Raw genomic sequence first — 19,370 nt, 5'->3', positions numbered from 1 at the left:
GCAAAGTGAGCCCTCTGGCACAACCCCAGGTCACTGACTCAACACATGGGAAAAACACCAAGATAGTGGTTTATGCTTATTCCCATAATAACCGTATCAACAGATTCATAAGCCCTGAGTATATGGACAATGTAGTCATATCTGAAGCCTCAAACCTACCCAGTATCATAATCATGTGGTCTCTCCACACTAATGATAAAACAATTAAGTTGTATACTCTATTTAATGTGACTGCAGTATGCAGTCTTCCCATAAGTGTGCAATGCATTGGCAGCTCAGAGGTAGTAATAATGGTAGTGAACAGTGTCGGACTGGGGCAAGAAGGGCCCACTGGGGAATGTAGTGACAGGAGCCCAAACTTAAGGGGCGTGGCCACCATAAAGGGACTTGGACAACTATTAAAGAGGACATAGTCAGCCTGCAAGTACAAGGTCATTTTATACAGTAGGGGACAGGTGTGCATCCGGAAAGCCCACTTTGATTGGAAGAAGGACAAATATAGTTTCCATAGATACAAACCAAGAACTCAAGTTCATCCATGGTCCTCATCCACCAAGTTACGGCCCCTCTAGTAGAGTAACGATGCATAATTTGAGTGCATGATCTGGAACCTGACCCCTAAAAGGAGGGACCCACAAGCAGTGGGGCCCACCAGGGATTTCCCCAGTACATCTGTGGGCCAGTCCAACCCTGGTAGTGAAAGCCTTGAACAAACCTGGGGACTTATGTAATAGGTTGAGAACTGCAGCCGATGCAGACACACCTGTGAGTCTTCCTGTATTCTTAAAGCAGTAAACATTTTAAAAGGCAAAATTAGCTTTATTTTGCCTTGAAAAATGATTGCCGATTTGGCTGCAGTTCGCAACCTATTACATTAGCCCCCTGGTCTGTAACACTAACAGAAGTAAAGTAGCATCACACATAGTTCATTATTAAACTACAAATACCCCAGTTTGTTTTTTTGGGGTGATTTATACCAGTATCCCAACAAATAACCTTTGTGGGTCAACAGCAAAAAATTACTCCCAGCTGATATTTTAAATCTTCATCTATTTTTATTTATTTTTTTAAATGTCACTTCCCAAAACTCAAAAAAAATAACACCGAATGTTATTTGTTCATTTGACCCCAAATAATTAAGGTCAAAAACTTTAAAGACGAGCAGATCCCTATCAAATATTAGTGGATGCACCTCCTGAAAGTCATTATGCTAATGGTGCTGGTTTGGAAACACACGGATTGACTATAAAAAGGGAGATTACTACGGGTTTTTATACTGCCAAAAGCTGCACTGGACATAGGCTGGGGAGCTGAGGCACAGTACTGAATCTATAACCACGTAACATTGGTAACTCCTACCTGAGGTAATAATAATAATATAAACTGCTGCCCAAATGTAATAATAGCACATTGGATACATAAAATATTTAGAGCTCAAATAATCTACAAAAGTTAGTTCCAAGGTAATCCTGTGAATAGACATTACTCTAAAAGGTCACTATGGCATACACGTGGCAAATTTTATAAAGTGATTGGCAGAATTTCTAAGACTCTTTGCAGTGGTTTTTATGGTAAACGGCCCCTTTTCAGTACACACTGGTGACCTGGAGTAAAATTACAAGAATAATTGCTATACACAAACCACGGAAATTCTAAAAAAATCTTAAAATGGTAGAAGTTTTCCACTAATTAAAGATAAACGCAGGTGGTTCAGTCTTATGTAAGGAGTATTTGTAAAAAGTTTGTGAGATGTTACACAGGGATCACGAACAGTTGATTAGTCACACTTGTGTGTTTAAGCATCAGGCAATTACTGTACCTTTTTAGTTAACTTCATAAAAGGAATGAGCAGACTGTAAAGATAAATATTGAACACCTATATTACTGCTGCATAACAAATACCTCTCTGAATCAAGAACCTTAAAATCAACTGTAATAAGTTTAAGCAGTGGTTTACTAGCAGGTACCCACCCAGTGAAATATAGGAGACCATAGTAAACAGTCAGTCAATCAAGCAGAAATATCACAATATATTTCCTTAAGTGTGATAACAGATGCATCAAGGGTACAGTTAATTCCAGAATCTTAGAGTGTAGGGCACTTGCTAAATAATCAAGGCTGGTAAAGTCCCTGTTGACTGATCAGAACTGCAACAGACGGATTACCGCTTTTGTACAGCCACTGCACTTTATATGCTGTGCAATAGAATGCTAATACCGAAGGAGGAGTCTTGTGTGAATCGACGCCTCCTGCAGATAGGTGATCTGCAGCTGCGTCAAAGGTGCAGCATCAGATTGCTCTGCGTGAACATCAGTCATCTAAGTAACCTTCAGGTTATGGAGTATGGCCGGTGTTTTCACACAGCTGAAACCAGTGAAGATGTGTGCAAGGAAGGAGCCACTGCCTTCAGCATACCCAGAAAATGGGCCGACATGCTCCAGTTTTCAGGGACGCTGCCCACGAACTGCCACAGCCTGCCAACAAGGCTGTGACATTAGGGCACTGCGAGCAATCGCCAAGGAGGAGATCTGTACAGGCACAATACAGTTCCTGCGCAGATCTCCAAACATCGGAGTTATAGGTAAACCATCGGGTTTGCGTACAACTTTTCATCAGCCCCATAGCTCTTTACCTACCGATTGCAAAATGATTAAGAACAGAAGATCCTGATAACCATTGCTTGCTTTGTTATACCTTTTGTGGCTGGGGACCTTAGCCACTTAGCCAAGATGGCGACCACTTCATAAACGTTCACGCTGCACCGCAAATAAAAGGGAAATATTGGTGCTATGCACTTAATGTGGACTGTATATGTAACGGTGTAACATGTACATTTGTAATATCGGTTTCAGCTGGCTATGACGTCAGAGCGGTCTCTGCACCACCATAGCAGTTAAGTCTTAGTGGTGGGAATAGAGAAACATTCTTTAAAAATAATTAACAATGTCGGCAAAGGTTTTAAAGCATTTTAACATGTTATATTTAGTGGTAGAACTGTAGACACTTATGTTTATGTATGGACTGCACACTGGAACAAACAGAATTTAGTATATTTGATTTATAATGCTTTGACATTTGGGGACAGATTGGTCTTGGGACATTCTCACATAGGAAGTCTCTCCAAGCTCAAGCACCCTTCTAAGTACCAAGCCTAGATTGGTTCATAGTGAGTGACTAGTGGGCATTAGGGGACATCAAACCACAAGGTGTTGTAACATCATGACCACACATACCCAGAAGTAAGCTGTGCCACTGATAGGAGACTGGGAGAAGCGGTTTCAGGTGTCGGAGCCTATAGGGTGGCAGTGAGTTACCTGCCCATGACGGAGTGGGAGGAGCCAGTACTAGGCAGTTACTGATGGTGAGGGGGAATCCCTAGGAGTAGTGAAGTACCATCCAAGATGCTCAAGGACAAGTAACCTTCTCTACATACAACAACAAATCTGTGGCTGTCTGTCTGAGGGAGGTAATCCGGTCACACCCTACCTTTATGTGAAACATTTTAATAGCGCCTGGAGCATACATTACAACAAACACAGATCTTCAGATGGTAACTGAACTGTCAGGTGAGTATATAGAGGGGTGTGCCTGTATATTCTGATGACTGAAATGTCAAATACATGGCACCTCAAAGCTTACACAGTCTATCATTTCTATAGCAGTAAATTAAAAAACAAATATGGTCATCATTAGTTCAACGAACAAGGCACCCGATTCAGAGATGTACGCAATACAGATATTTACGCAGATCGAGGGACTCTTATTGCCCGTGCGTGGAAGCCACACTGCACACATGCAGCGATTACATGAGAGCTCTCTGCATGTCATGAGACACTGTGTGCGAGACTGGTCAGATTTGCCGCATATCCTGCACGTGTGCCTGATCTGCTTCTATATTACAGAGGTTTATGCTGATGCGTGATCTCAGACTGATATGAGAAGGCAGCAGTGGGCGTCCCATTGCTCGGGTAAGCTTTGGGAGTCATTAGCATATTTTCACAGCAGAGTTTCGTGCAAAATCGCAGCTGCGATTGCATTACATCCATCTCTGAATCAGGCCCAAGGTACTACCTATGCAGCAAGAATATATTTTATATTCCATATATAATGGTGTCCCAGTTTGCTTCAACACAAGCACACTCAGTGCTGTGTTCAATTTTATTTAAGACTAATCCGACTGTAAATTAACAGAACTGGAGGGACAAAAAAAAATAGGTACATTCATTCAGAGAACTAGTCAGCTGAAAATAAAAAGAATATTGGAACTATTAAAACAGGTGGTAATCTGAGGAATTGCATTGGTTTGCATTAAGCCCTATGATAAAGCCCTTTCACCGCCAGACCATCTAAAACAGTTTCTCAAGTAATGGAGCAGGTACCCATAAAGAATGCCCCAAGACTTACCCACAAATCTATGGGGCGACTCAATTAGCCGTGATGTTTGTCTGAGCCTCATGTACCAATATAACAAGTAATCCGGGATGAATCCTTTGCTGGTTTTTGCTGGCACCCCACAGAGGTAGCAGCATAAATGAGCAGGGTTTTCTACCCATAACCACACACAATGCGCAACTTTGCAGCTAATTGAATCACCCTCTATCAGTCCATCAGCTTGTGAAATCTAAACCAAAAGGAAAAAAATTGTTTACAGTAGGTGTGGGAAACATGTGGCATGCCAGCTGCTGTGGAACTACACATCCCAGCATGCCCTGCCAGAGTTTTAGCATGCCCTAACAGCAAAACTGTGTCAAGGCATGTTGGGATGTATAGTTCCAAAGCAGCTGGATTGCCACATATTGCCTACCTCTGGCATACAGTATTTGCAAACAATATAAGCATACAAAACGCAGATGGGTATTCATTAAAAACATTTCACAGACCTGGCAAACACCGATATATATATATATATATATATATATATATATATATATATATATATATATATATATATATATATATATATATATATATATATATATATATATATATATATATATATATATATATATATATATATATATATATATGGGAGGACATTGCAAGGGGCAAAAAAAAAAAAAAAGAGTTGCAATCCCTGCTCTAAAAAGGCACTGCAGTGTGATTTTGCCTCTAACAGAGAGGGGTTTATCATTGTAATGAAATTATTTCCTCTGAGATACTTTGTGAAAAAAAAAAAAAAGTACCCGTCACTTACATAAAGGATTTTCAACGTTAATTTATTTGAAGTACCAAAGCGCTGTGTATAGGTATATACAAAGCAACCCTTCTAATCCAGTTAAAGTACCTAATGAATATGAGGTAAATTTACCACAGTTTGAGAAACCTTGGCCTACACCTCAATAAAGACAGCCATTTTGTGGGCTGGACCAAAATTCAGCTCATAGCTGATGCCTCAGGAATGTTGGCTCAACCCATTTTGGGGGGTGGGGGGGGGGATTCAATTAGGCATAGGGGTTGCCACGCAGGGAACAGCTCCACTTTCATGCTCTGAGCTATTCAATTAATCTGCATCTTCCCCCACACGGTAACCATGTGTTAACGCACGCTAACCCATATCACGCAAAGTGCTGGAATCTATGGGTTTCCTGGCGTGTTAAAATGCAGAGGCTGCGAGGAAAAATCCACCCTCTGGGCTTAGCTCTAACTGAATCGGGCAGTGCATTCAATTAGCTGCAGGGTAAACCCCGCGCCTAATTGAATCTCCCCCTTTGTATAGGTGGCGGGTACAATTTAAGCAGCAGTACGAACCCACAGTTACAAAATAAAATCAAAAATCGAAAGAAAAAAAAAATGGGGGGGGGGGGGGGTAGGGGAGAACAATTTAGGGAACGTTTGTTTTACTGCTAAACATTCCTCTTTACAAAAAAGAATTTGTATTAAAATTGATTTACAAATATAATATAATCCAAATAAAGAAAGGGAAGGAATAAAATGAACAAGAAAAAAAAAAATCCATGTATAAGTTGCTGGTACATGCCAAAGCATTGACATCTGATCAATTTGAGGACACAAAATATTCTGTCATTTGATCCCCTTTAATAAAATTATAAAAAAGTAAATTTTAGTATTAGTGGTGAAAATTTCACAGTATTTTTTCTTTTTTTGTTTCATTTTTATTAACAAAATGTTATTATGGTCTGTTATAAATAGCTCAGTCAACAGGGCCTTGGAAAATAAGTTTAACACAGCTCTCCTCGCCAGTCAGTTGTGTTGCGCAAAAAGGGCAGGCAGCGTGAAATGCGTGGGTGCCGTGAGGAAGTGGGATCTGAGACCAGTATTTGGCAGATTTCTCAGAGCAGACATGTCCGCAAGGGCTGAAAGCATGTGTAGGAGGGCCAGCGTCTACATAAAATCCAGCTTCGCAGCCAAGCCAGAGAGGCACATAGGGACCAATTGTTCTGCACATAGGACATTCCCTCTCGTTGGCTTCTGTGTCACTCCGATGACCCCAGTTGTGATATCCGTGCACATGGCCGCAGGTAAGGTAAGCCCAAGGTTGCTTCTCTTCCACTACATCCTTGCGGTTAATACTCGGAAAAGCTAAAGTGTTTAATCCAACAGGGCACTGAGGCCTAGCGGCATTTATCTCCCGTCTTAGTGCTTCAATGTGTTTCTGTGTTGGTGTGTGAAACAAACCATCTGCTGTTCTCCAGAGTAGGGTCGCACCGCATAAGTCAACAAGAGAACCATCCTGAAGAATGTTGGTTTCATTCTCCACCTAGTACGACAAGAAGATGGATTACCTCATCAAAAGTGTAACAATTTGACTCCACAACGTCCAACCAGCAACATGATAGCTTTTTTTGTAAATATGACCATAGGGATTGAGACCCTCACCCATAATCAATTTATGCATGGAATAATTTATTCCCTACTGTTAATACCAATATTAGAAGTCACTAAGGAATCTTTTATACAGGTCACAGAAATCCATGGTGACTTGTAATATCAGTAAAAAAAAAAAAAAAAATAATGACATTCATACAGTAAATTTTGAGGCTTTGCAAAGAGAACGGAACATTGGAAAAGTAAGCAAATATTACTTGAGGATTAGGTTACACATTTTGAAAACACAGTGGTATATTTACTGAAGTGCTGGTTTTTAGAAGTGGAGATGTTGCCCATAGCAACCAATCAGATTCTAGCCATTATCGTCTAGAAGGTGGTAGATAAATGATAAGTAGAATCTGATTGGTTGCCATGGGCAACATCTGCACTTCTAAAAACCAGCACTTCAGTAAATATACCCCGCAGAGTAGCGAATGCTTTGGTTGGGTATGTGCTGGATTTAGTTTTTTTATGGAAATAGACAGAAGCACCTAAACTGCTGGTGAGAGCCAAGATGTACGCTGGAAACCGATTAGTGCGTTATGAACCAATAGTACAGTGTGGACCATGACACCGCCCATGCCTGTATGTAAATTTACAGTGGTAAATGGCCCTAAAGTTTCCTAAATAAGTGGTTTTATACTTTAAAAAAACAAGGTGGCCGAATACTAATGGGGAGATTTTAATTTAATTTACAGTACCAATGTAACAGACCTACACCATAACGAAAACACATTAACTCCTGCACCCAACATTTTCCTCTAGAGCTAGTCAGACATTTTACATTGTACTAGCAGGGGTATTCAACATGCGGCCCTCCAGCTGTTGTAGTACTACACTTCTCAGCATGTCATGCTACCGTTTTAGCATCCACTAATAGCAAACCTGTGGTAAGGGCTACTGGGACATGTAGTTCCACAACAGCTGGAGGGCCGCATAATCAATATCTCTGGTGTAAAAGGATAACCCCGATTAGGTCAGAAGTTTTCCATGGCTATCAGGAGACCCAAAGAGGCAACAGGAGAGGAAGCAACCATTTCCAATATACATTTAGGTGACAACAGCCAATGGAATTAGATTATATATACAATGTCATCATTAATACACTGCATATAAAATAAAAACGTACTAGCTTTCCTCTCTGTTGCGCTGATCTGGTTTCTCGTAAAGTGTACACATCACCACAGACAGATATTTCCCTCCATACACCAGGCTTTGATTCTTCAGTAAAGCCTCCCTTTGGGTGCATTACAAGAACACCATTTGTGGTCAGTCCATCCATGTGCCCATCAGGATTCTTCCATTTAGCGGCTTTCTCCTAGAAGCGGGAAGAAAACAAATGTTTAATCTTAATTACGGCACATGGCTGTCTATATAAATTATTCACTTTATGGAGAAATGTTTCTGGGAAAGAAGGCTTATTTCCACCAGTCTTCATGTGCAGGGAGCATTCTGGCAATAGTCTCAACTGGAGAGATGAAGCCAGGCCCAGCAGAGGAAGAGGCCCTTTCCCAAGCACATTCCTCAGTGAGGTGGGGCCATCTGGGTGTGTTACTGAAAGTGCAGGTCTAAACAGCATCCAATACACAATGTTTTGTGCTGCTTTAAAGCTTGTGGAATCCACTTTTTCAGGTCTGTGGTTTCCTTGAGGTGGCAGACAATAAAAGTAAATACAGACAAGGTGTTGTCAGAAATAGCAACATTGAAGTATGAAAATATTACTGCATTTTATTTGTTTCAGGACCTATTAGAGGTGTTTACGGTCACTGACTGTAATATTACCAGAGATGAATGCTTGCTAAAAAGTTATGGAAACCCAAACTATTGAGTATTGCAGAAAACGGTTACACACCATAGGCATATTTCCAAATATAAAAGATTTTAACTGTAAAATCAAAATAAGTAACAGAGTACCTGTCCAGCAATCACATCAGTGGTGTAGCAAAATGGGAAGTTTTTATTGGCCCACTTTAAACCAGCATTATGATTGCTGACATGTCAAATACCTTAAATATGTAAAACCTTACATATTACTTAGACCTCAGGGCCGGATTCATTATGGATCGCAACTGCGATTCCGCACGCAGACGGCCGATTGTTGAGTTCTGTGCATGCATCGCAGTGCGCAAAGGTCTCACTGCGATCGTACTGCGATCACAGTGACCACGTAGACCCATTGCAGAGTGATTTACAGGTAGTGAGCGTTTGGGGGTGGTCTGCAAAATGCAGGCGTGTGAGTGCGTTTGAACGCTGTTACGGGGGTGTGCATAAATTAGTCACTGCGATGCCATACATAGCTTGAGATCTCACTGCCTGCGACAAGGTTAGCAATTTCTGAGTAAGGTCTTGTGCAGTTGTGTGTAAGGTTCCGATGGTACTCGAGGTTACCGATGGTTTTGCAGAATTGCCATGTATTACAGATGTGAGTAAGGGGAAGTGGGCATCCTTCTGTTGTGCTGCGACGGCATAGTGATCGCAAATATTAGCATACTTTCGCAGTGGGTCTGCGTGTGTAATCGCTGCTGCAATCCGTAGTGAATCAGGCCCTCAGTCCGCAATACTGCAAGGTATACAATCACTTCCTGGAAGGCCGCACACACACTTACCAATGCCCCAACTATGCCACTAACACAGTATGCATGACTAAGATCTGTGATGTGGAACCCTAAGAAGCTCCTGGTTATAGTTGGCTGGCAACCAGGTGAAACAAATTCAAATGTATACTCAGCCAGGCACCAATCACACACTGAATATATCTGGATAATGGCCCCAGGGTAAGCATTTCATTACTTATTAAAAAGAAAAACCTAGCACAATTCAGTACAAAGTGGAAATCAACTTTAAAGTGTCTTTGTTTATGGGACAAAGACAAACAGCTTAAAAAGCGATTCCATACTTCATCCAACAATGATAAACCAGCTTGCTCCAGTTTTCTATTTAATACAGGCATTCCTGACTAGAAAAGCTGCCTGGCTCCAATAATGTTATCATAGATTTATGACAACAGCAACTGTCTAGTCAGACATCAAAAGACGGACAGGCCTAATTTACATTTTGGACTTTATACATTTGTGAATCTGTATAATGACTGGAGCTTTTGCTATATCACTATTACATATCTAAACAGCCATTTACTTAACACCTACAGAAGCAAAAGGGTAATAAGAAACGTTCTAAGGGAACACACACACACACCAAGATGAACCTGAATAGCCAAATAACCCTTACATTACTTTAAACGAACATAAAAGCAACCTTGATGACTGAGACTGTTGGCACACACTAATTAGGTAACCCGAGAGCCCATACATGAACAGCTCATTCAAACAAAAACGTGGGGCAAGGCAATCAGGACATACACGTACAGTTTTCTTTGGATTAGAGGTTTCAAAGTAGTGTAGCTGCTGTTATGTGTACCCACCCTGTGCCTTTTACATGCAAAGCTGGTACCTGTATCATCACTAATGAGCTCATATTGTGGTCAATGCGAGGGAGATAGCACCAACTTGACGTCTGTATTAAACCTTTCACAGACATGGTGCACCGGTAGAGTATAATAAGAAAGCAGTACATAAACATTTTTCATTTATTTAATTTAGGAAAACAACAAAAAAACAAACAAACTGGGGAAGGGAGATCAGGCAAAAAACCATATGTGCCATAGATATAGTCTATCTGAAGTTCATCTAAACCTTAGCCAATATTTATTTAAATTTTTAAATACTACTTACACCGAGAAAGATATTTTTGGAGGAGTCGAATCCAGCAGCAAAGATTCTAGCCGTGTACGGGGGATTTCGGTCGCAGACAATCCTGCAAGCAAATCTGGAAATTGTACTTTGTGTAATCTGAGTCTCGTCATTCTGGTTACCAGAAATTGTGTCAGTCACTACAAAGTCAATTGGGCTTTCTGTTGATCGACCAATCTAAAACAAGAAAGAAAAGAGGGAGCTATTTTAACAAGCACACATCTTAGGAAGCCAGCAGTTAGGTTTGTCAAGGTAACTGTCCCTACATACATAGTGAGGGCATACATTTTATGGTCCTAATATTCCTGAGAACAGAAACTATGAAAACCAAAAAGGAATCAACATCACTGGATTATATAGAACTAGTGTCTGAGGCCTAAGTGAGGTCACCGGATCATCTGCGGCTGCCACAGAGTTTAGGCTACAGCACAGTTTAAAGGTTATAAAATGCAATAATACTTATACCTTTGGAAGCCGTTAGATAACAGCTGATTCACTAGAACCATGGTGCTAGATCAGGGTGCCCTTTGGGAGAGTATCTAAACAGTGCATAAAATGTTAATTAAAAGAAGAAACAGGGGTTGGGTACGGGATCCAGAGGGTCAGGATGCCATCAGATTTCTGTAAGTATTATAACCCTTACCCTAACCCACCCCTACCGCAGCCTAACTCTAACCCACCCGTCCTACAGCCTAACCCTGCCCTCCCACAGCCAAACCCTAACCCTGCCCTCCCACAGCCTAACCCTCCCCCTACTACCTAACCCTATCCCTCCTGACCTACAGCCTAACCCTAACCATGCCCTCCCGCAGCCTAACCCTCCCCCTACTACCTAACCCTATCCCTCCTGACCTACAGCCTAACCATAACCCTGCCCTCCCGCAGCCTAACCCTCCCCCTACTACCTAACCCTATCCCTCCTGACCTACAGCCTAACCATAACCCTGCCCTCCTGCAGCCGAACCCTATTCCTCCTGACCTACAGCCTAACCATAACCCTGCCCTCCCGCAGCCTAACCTTATCCCTCCTGACCTACAGCCTAACCATAACCCTGCCCTCCTGCAGCCTAACCCTGCCCCTAGTGCCTACCCTTATCCCTCCTTTCCTACAGCCTAACCATAACCCTACCCTCCTGGCAGCCTAACCCTCCCCCTACTACCTAACCATATCCATTCTGTCCTACAGCCTAACCCTAACCCTGCCCTCTCGCAGCCTAACCCTAACCCTGCCCTCTCGCAGCCTAACCCTGCCCTCTCGCAGCCTAACCCTAACCCTGCCCTCTCGCAGCCTAACCCTAACCCTGCCCTCTCGCAGCCTAACCCTAACCTCCCGCAGCCTAACCCTAACCTCCCGCAGCCTAACCCTAACCCTACTACCTAACCCTATCCCTCCTGTCCTACAGCCTAACCATAACCCTGCACCTAGTGCCTAACCCTCCCCCTGACCCTAATACTTATCTCCGCAGTGTGTCGGGGATTCCGACAGTCAGGATGTAATTCCAGTCTTGAAAGATGGCAGGGAAGAACTATAAAGCACACTGATTCTTTAACCCCTTAAATGGCCACTATTAATACATATGTTTTCATTAGAGATGTAGAGAGGTCCATCTAAATCTCCCCTGCACCTCATGATTGTACGATAAATTCCAATTGAGTTCTAATACTATAGGGTATGTCAGCTAACAAGAAACCACCAACACAAGTGCCACAAATGGCTGCTGTATAGGACAGCCAGTCGCTGCAAGCCAATATGTGGACGTTCCACATGCAATATGAACATAGCATTTACATTAAACACTATGCTTTACTAACTGAGCCTTATTGTGCATAAGGCCCAGCAAAACAGAACGCGGATCTACATAGGGTATTTACCAAGGCTACATACAATATTAGTGATAGATGTGAATCTGTAGCTAAGGTATATGCATCTCAAAGTTAAAATCAATACCACATAAAACCAGAATACATACAATGAGGTGTACAACTTAATACCGTCAACTAAAACAAGAGTAATACCATTAATGTGTAAAGTAACCTTCAAAAGATAACATTTGCAAAACATTGTTTTCACTGTAAGATGGAGGAGATCTACTTTTATGCCCAAATGCATTTCATAGCCTGACTGCAACACTGACATCTAGGAGGTTAAATGTATTAATAAAATACTAAAAACCAAAAATTTATTTTTTATTTCTAACTAAACTGCAGCAGATTCATATTATTTAACTTTTACATAACCAACTTAAAAATTCAGATTCTAATGACAAGTTCTATTAACAAAATTAGACTAAACGACCAATTAAAGTTCTCCTCCAAAAAACTACACGCACGTATCCTCCTCCTTTTATAATACTATACCAATACCAGCTGAATCTGTTTCCGCCACCACGTATCAATAAACAACCATGGCAATAGTGTTTTGTGGGCTGGGTAAACACTTTTTTTTTTAACATAGCGTTAAATCTAAATGTATAATATAAAACATTTCTATGCTCTCCCTGCATGGAGGATTGTACAGGAAAGCAAAGAGCTGTATAGCAATGCACCAACTTAACCAGACAATTGAATTGCTCTAAAACAGGGGTGGGGGAACCTTTTCTGCCGGAGGGCCATTTTGATATATAGAACATTATTTGCGTGCCCTTACAGACCACGCCCCTTCTGTGTGACATCACACAGGGGCGGGGCCTTAATCAACGGTGATTACAGCCATGCCCGGATCATCCCGGGGAGCTGTAAGGGCAGTGGTGCGATCGTCTGATGTGTCCCAAGGACGCTCCAGGTGGCACTGCTGTAATAGATTCTGGCAGATGAGGCTAGCAGAAAAAAGCTCAAAAGGGCCAAACCAAATGATTCTGCGGGCCTCATCCAGCCCCCCGGGCCTGAGGTTCCCCATCCCTGTTCTAAAATGTGACAGACCCACCAATTTCAACAAATCAGAGACCTGATATAAAATGTAAAGTGCAGACATTAATGTAATAGTCCTGATGAAATATAGCTCCAAGCTGTTGGGCGGTCTTCTGATCAGCACCAAACCATTACAGATTCCTTGTCCAATGTCAACATTTAACACACAAGTAAAAAACTACTAAAAAAAAAATATATATATTTTGAAAATGTGCAGCATTAACAAGCATGAATAAATAATTGTACCTGAAACATATCTGTGTCCTTGTCATGTGTATATTCTACAACAACGGTCTGGTTTCTGGATAATGTGTAGGAAATGCTGTGTTGACCTCTGCTGCTGATTGCCTGCCAGGAAAAAAGGCAAAAGAAATAAGTTTTTATTGATCGCAAGTACTTAATGAGTCTTCTACTGTAAATGTCATCAGTTCCGCCATTCATTTTAGAATAAAATTCCTCGAGGGGAGAAGAGGAAAAATAAATAGATAACCATTTCTAATTTACCATGGTCAACTTTATAAAATACCGCCTTAGTTTCTGTTAACCATTTTCAAATGGGAAGGTTTATAAGGTGGTTGTACTATTAGGTCTAGAACTATGCTGCTTAACGGTAATGAGCGTATCAATAAATACTAGAATCAGAAAGATCACAAAGATGCAGTACACATTTATAGATTTAATAAATGCCCAAAAGAAAATGACATCACGTTACATTACTGCACCACAAAGGTGTCAAATAGTTATACAATCATACAGTTTGATTGGAGATTTGGAAATAAATCTCATATGCACGCCAGATTAAAAATTAAAATTATAGGCACTTATATTACCGTTCTGGTTTATATACATTCTGTACATATAAAATATCCAAAGTGATTTTTATTAGTATTACTGTTCTGGAGGTGATCTTGGAAAAAAAAAAAAAAAAAAAAGCTTGTAGGTTGTGTTGTAACTCCAGAGGTAGCCACTAGATGGCCCATTTTCTGTATACACTGTTAAATAATACAAGGACGCACATTAATCTAGCTGGGGAAGGCGTAGCTTTAGGCAGGCAGACATGCCATGTGAGAGCTGCGTATCCATGCATTAAAAAAAAAACTATTTTAAAAAAGCATTCTAGTACAAAACAGTCAAAAAAAAATCAATATAATAAAATTCCCTTTAATGATTTCAAATTTCATAGGGCCACGGCCTTAGCGGCTGACCACGTTAGAAGAATAGTTATGGCAATTTGAATGTATCAATATAAATTAAGTGTGCACATGTGTGCATGAGTGTCACATGCTACAAGAAAACATGGCCGAAAAATGAACTGAAGAGATTAGCAGTATAAATGCAATAAAGAAACCCATCTAATTGGTGGCCATTATAAAGCATTTTGTACTCTTCATCGCCTGTAACACTAAGGGGGATATGTATCAAAGCTTGATGAAAGATAAATTTGTGAAATATATATCACCAACCAATCAGCTCCAAACTATCATTTCTTAAACACAGCCTGCAAAATGTAAGTTAGAAGCTGATTGGTTGGTGATATATATCTCACAATTTTATCTCACATCAAGCTTTGATACATATGCCCCTATGAGGGGTATTCAATATGGGAGCGAAAACTCAGTTTTTGCGATGTTTTCGCACCGATGATGTAATTTTCGCAGGTTTTGCTTTTACACTGTATTCAATTACAAAGACTTTTCGCAGGTTCGAAAAGTCTTTGAAAAAAAAACGGGGATAACTTTTCACCACTGTATACGTGGCGAAAAAAAGTGCAGAATTGGAGTTTAGGGGTGAAGGCTTAAAAAAAAAATAGCCTGCACCCTTCAGAATGACCCCTTGAAACGATCTGTGTCAAAAAAAATAAAAAAAATAAAAAAAATCGGGACACCCCAAAAAAAGCACTTTGAATTTGGGGGCCAAAAAAAAAATGTTGGGGAACAAAGTAAAAAAATAGCGAACTTGACTCTTGGGGGGTCCCCAAGTATGCCCCAGGTGTTTTTTTCATTGCACTTCCTTGCGCAAGTGGGTTTTTCACGATTTTTTCAAGTCTCTTTAGCAACTTTAAAATATGCTGACCCCCATTTTCAAGTATCCCAAATTTGCTGGGCATAGTTACTTTCCCCCCCCAAAAAATCGAAATGCTCTTCTGCACCACTTTCTTCAAAGTCGCATTTATGCACTTGGTGGGTATTAGAAACCCCGACTTCCTTCAGGAGTTAAAAATGGGGGTACCCATAGTGATCCCCCAGGTCTAGACATCATTAGGGGGGTCCCTAGAATATTTTCCCGAAAATTCCCGTTTTTGTTAACCTGTAAAAAAAAAATTTGTAAAAATTTAGAAAAAAAATGACATAAGGTCCCCCCGCAAAAGCCAAACCAGCCCCAGGCTTGCAGCCAGTGGTGGTTTCTAAAAATACGGGGAACAAAATGTGTAGGGTTCCACCGTATTTTAGAAACCAACACCAAGCTGCAGGGAGTAGTGCTGGTTTTAAATATAGGGGGCAAAAACGATGTGGGGTACCCCTATATTTAAGACCAGCACCAGACCCAACCGACCGGGGTGTAATGCCACAGCCCGGAGACCCAATCACCAGGGTTCCAGGTCCAAAGCATTACACCCCAAGTCGGTCAGCGCAAGCCGGTGATCTCGGGGGAGTCCCCCCCCTTTCCCGAGCACCACAGGCTTACGCTGAAGCCTGGGGCTCTTCCCCATACCCCTTGCTTGGTGGGTATGGGGGTAATAGGGCGGCCAAATAATGTAACCCTATTGTACTTTACTGTGGAACTACAAGTGCCAGCATGCCTGCCATTTTGCACTTGTGGAACTATAAGTGCCAGCAGACATGCGGCACCTGTAATTTCACTGTAAAATAAATAGTTAAAAAAAGACAAAAAAACACACACACACCGTGCCCAGTATACGTTTATTACATACACCTACCCATTCACACATACTTACCTATACCAGAAGTTTCTGTCCCCTTCTCCAATAGAGATCCTTAAAACTTGGCCCTGTAAGGAAGATTTCATACTCACCTACATCCAGCGCTGGTCTCCACAGTAATCCATGGGATTAAAAAAAAAAAAAAAAAAAAGCATTTAGCCGCTCCACGCAACACAGCTATCTGTATGTGTGTTGTCACACATACAGAAAGCTCCCGAATGGCAGCTACCGGCACTCCACGGGGCATTGCAGTTCCATCAGCCAATCAGCGGCAGCACTCACTGTAGAGCGCCCGCTGATTGGCTCCGGTAACTTACAGTTTCCACGTGGGCGAGTCAGCCCACGTGGAAACTATCAGTTGCCGGAGCCAATCAGCGGGCGCTGCCGCTGATTGGCTGACGGGACTGCAATGCCCCGTGAAGTGCCGGTAGCTGCCATTCGGGAACAAAGTAACAAAATTATTTCTGGTGGGGTCCCCAAGTTTGGGGCGGGTGTTTTTTTCATGGCGCAAAGTAGCGGCAGATGCATTTTTGCTGAATTTTTAAAAATTACCTTTAGGGACTTAATAATATGCTAGTACCCATTTTCATGTACCCCAAATTTGATGAGACCACTTAAAAAAAATGAAAAAAAAAACCTAAGTGCTCTTCTGCATCACTTCTTCAATGCCGGGAAAAAAAAAAAAAAAACACCTGCACGGCTATTTATAAACCCCGACTTTCTTCTGCAGGCAAAAACGGAGGTACCCATAGTGATCCCCGAGGTCTGGACATCTTTAGGGGGCTCCTACAATTAATTCCCGAAAGTTCAAGTTTTTGTTCGCCGATCCAAGTATCGCCGGGTCCCGTTTTCGACGATTTCAAATTGAATACGGGGATAAGTGGGAGCGCGCGCGATACTTTTTTGCTGGCAAAACCTCCGATGTGCGGCGAAAACCTCGCTGGCGAGCTTAACGTTTCATATTGAATACCCCTCTATATCTTCTATCACATCATTTTCTAGAATCTGAGCAATGAACGGCGCATGGCACAATCATGAAAAACAGGACACTACAGCAGCCATAGGGAGAGGGAGATCTGTGACAGATCCTGACTAATTGGTATGGCTCGCCCACTTTATAAAGTGCCACGGTGCTTTTGTGCACTTCGCTGTCAAATGAACATCCTCATTACAAGTTTTAGAGTACATGCAGTATGTTTAGCCATTTGTGTTTTATCAGTGTTTCATTACTGCCTCACTCAGTCAATCTCTATTAGCACAGCAATTGCTGCATGGCAGATTGTTCTGAGTAAATACATGCTGCACTCCTGTTGCTTCTATTGGAGCATCTGGCTGTACTGTTCCACTGATGATCCATCATGTCAGCTCTCTTCTAACAAGGATCAATTAACAATTTAACAAGATCCAGCAAAATGTTTTAAGCTCTACGATATAATCTGGGGTGGTGTCCCCCAATCAACCGTGTTAAAAAAAATAGAAAATTAGAAACCTGATTTTGCCTTTAAATCTAGTGAGTGACCAGAATTGCGACGGTTCCCACAAGTTGCTGGTTATTACATTTGGCCCCAAATCTCCACCAGATCGATCTGCACCAGAAGTCTGATACCGCTTTTATACCAATATACCAGGTCTGACCCGGAGGTTGGAACAAGGTTCCATACCGGATCGGACCCGGAATTTAGATGCTGCCGACCCAGGATATTCCAGAGTCGGCGCCGTTCACACCGAAGCAGGGTCTGCATTGACCCGGCTCTTCTGACGTCATCTCCAAGCACCACTGAAGCCGGCCAATCGGGTGGCACGCGACGCGCTCCAGGTCATCGTGACCCGGATCGCGCAGTTTACACTGTAGGGTTTCATGGGTTATTCCTGTGTTAAACCCTGCAAGTTACCTGGGATGGATTGCCGAGTCACTCGACCCAGGAATCCAACCCTGTCCCCTTTTACACCAAGGAGCTATCCGGGTTTTAGCTCTGACCTATTGATCTTGCCGAATACCAAGTAATACCCCTTTTACACCAGTCTTAGATTACAGACAACTATCAAACAATTAGCAATAAAACAAAATGAAAGAAGTGGAAATACATTACAGACGCTGGTGTGTAATGATTAAGCTATGAACAAGGGACAAAATGGATATTACATTCAGAAAATCATTGCAGAAAACTATTTACATGCATTGGATATTAAAGAATCTTTGACAAGTAGAACTGCTGCAGATTAAAACAGCAGGTTATGTTATGTATTTATTTTAAGGCTTTATATACACAGATGGTACTTATTACATACAATGACATAAGCAAGCATAAAATGTAATGCTATCTAGGACACATCTTTTTCTTTATAAGAAACTTCCTTACATAAATACCTTGTACAGCCATTTTGATTATTATATTGTATATGTGCCAAGTTTACCAATTTGCTCCTAAACCTAGATGGTCACTATCTGTACTAGATGTTTCACTATCCATTTAATCTACTTGGTAAATAATATTTCAAACTAAATGATTCTTTGTAACTAATTCCTTCATAAATTATGCACTATCCGCTCTAACCCACAATGGGAATTAATGCAGACGATGGAAGGTAAAATCGATTAGAATGTTAATCTACAGAGGAAGAGGGGTCTGGAAGCAACAGAAACTAAAAATCCAACATACACAGAACCATAGGATAAGAGATTTTACTAAAGTAATATTTTATAAATTGAACATTTAATATTATGTAAGTGCTCATGTCTCCTGGACAGAAATACTGTACATTCTATGTATACTTGCCAAATAATGGATTATGCTTTGGCTCTAGGTTAGGAGTCATTTCAAACTTTAAAAAGGCTACTGAAATACAGGTCGTCAGCTTTTAGTTCAAATGATGCAGTCAAGTTCAAGAGCCAAGATGGATGTGTATGTTCTTACGTACTTTTTCCAGGTCAGACCAACAGCAGC

The 19,370-nt window shown here is 41.4% G+C and overlaps 1 protein-coding gene across 1 annotated transcript in view; it reads right to left on the bottom strand.

The window, feature by feature from the left end:
• Nucleotides 1-5,883: 5,883 nt before the first annotated feature.
• PELI2 (pellino E3 ubiquitin protein ligase family member 2) overlaps nucleotides 5,884-19,370 on the bottom strand; it is a 65,980-nt gene continuing 52,493 nt past the window's right edge. The window contains exons 3-6 of the mRNA XM_088461602.1: nucleotides 13,731-13,832; nucleotides 10,560-10,754; nucleotides 7,958-8,146; nucleotides 5,884-6,718 (exon numbers count right to left, since the gene is read on the bottom strand). Of these exons, the coding sequence (XP_088317728.1) occupies nucleotides 6,152-6,718; nucleotides 7,958-8,146; nucleotides 10,560-10,754; nucleotides 13,731-13,832 (1,053 nt within the window). The 3' untranslated portion in view covers nucleotides 5,884-6,151. The remainder of the gene's footprint in view (nucleotides 6,719-7,957; nucleotides 8,147-10,559; nucleotides 10,755-13,730; nucleotides 13,833-19,370) is intronic.

The sequence above is a fragment of the Taudactylus pleione genome, unplaced genomic scaffold (genome assembly GCF_031769625.1).
Source record: "Taudactylus pleione unplaced genomic scaffold, aTauple2 ptg001075l, whole genome shotgun sequence".
Lineage (NCBI taxonomy): Eukaryota > Metazoa > Chordata > Amphibia > Anura > Myobatrachidae > Taudactylus > Taudactylus pleione.
Note: the sequence above shows the minus strand (reverse complement) of the source record. Positions and strands in the feature narration are given on the sequence as shown.